The 674-nt window shown below is 23.9% G+C and overlaps 1 protein-coding gene across 1 annotated transcript in view; it reads right to left on the reverse strand.

Moving 5' to 3' along the window:
- Positions 1-291: 291 nt before the first annotated feature.
- Positions 292-674, reverse strand: part of LOC115033779 (fatty acid synthase-like) — a 900-nt gene continuing 517 nt past the window's right edge. The window contains exon 3 of the mRNA XM_029487706.1: positions 292-325. Coding sequence (XP_029343566.1) covers positions 292-325 — 34 coding nt within the window. The remainder of the gene's footprint in view (positions 326-674) is intronic.

The following is a 674-nucleotide window of genomic DNA, read 5'->3' on the forward strand; positions in this document are numbered from 1 at the left end:
AACGGTTTCAAGCCCTGGTTAAAAATATATAAAACAACATATAAACTACTTCTTTTTTTATAAAAATTTCAATTTTTAAAATTGTATGTAGGTACATTGATAATTATTTAATAGTTTTTAACATATATTTTAATATATCAAATGTGGCGTTATTATAATGTTTGTAATATTGTTAAATAATTTAACATAAACTTATCTCTTTTAATTTTGAGTTTGAGGTCGTATTATAGATCCCAAAATCCACCAGCCCTTAATGTAGTTAAGAGAACATTCAGATAATATGTAATTTATCTATATGTCATTTGCATTAGTGTTACACCAAAATCTAAAATCAATTTTGTAAAAAACCAATTTTCGTAAAAATTACCGTTTTCCCTTGATTTTTTTTTCTTTTCCATGCGTTTTTAAAAACTATTGCGAATTTTTAAATTTGAACCTCTCGAATGCACCAACTACAAAAGTGATACTGCTGAAGATAATTGAAGCAATTTACTACCCCAAATGTTGAAGAAAGACACAAGAAAAAAATATATAATTTAAAAAAAAAGAAATATACGTAATTATAAAATTAATAAATTCATCATTCATTATCGTAAATAATAACAGGGAGCGAACCAATTAAATATTTTCTGGCTTCGTAAATAAAGTGTAAAAAATAGTGATAAAAAGGTTAT

This window comes from Acyrthosiphon pisum, chromosome A1 (genome assembly GCF_005508785.2).
Source record: "Acyrthosiphon pisum isolate AL4f chromosome A1, pea_aphid_22Mar2018_4r6ur, whole genome shotgun sequence".
Classification (NCBI taxonomy): Eukaryota; Metazoa; Arthropoda; class Insecta; order Hemiptera; family Aphididae; genus Acyrthosiphon; species Acyrthosiphon pisum.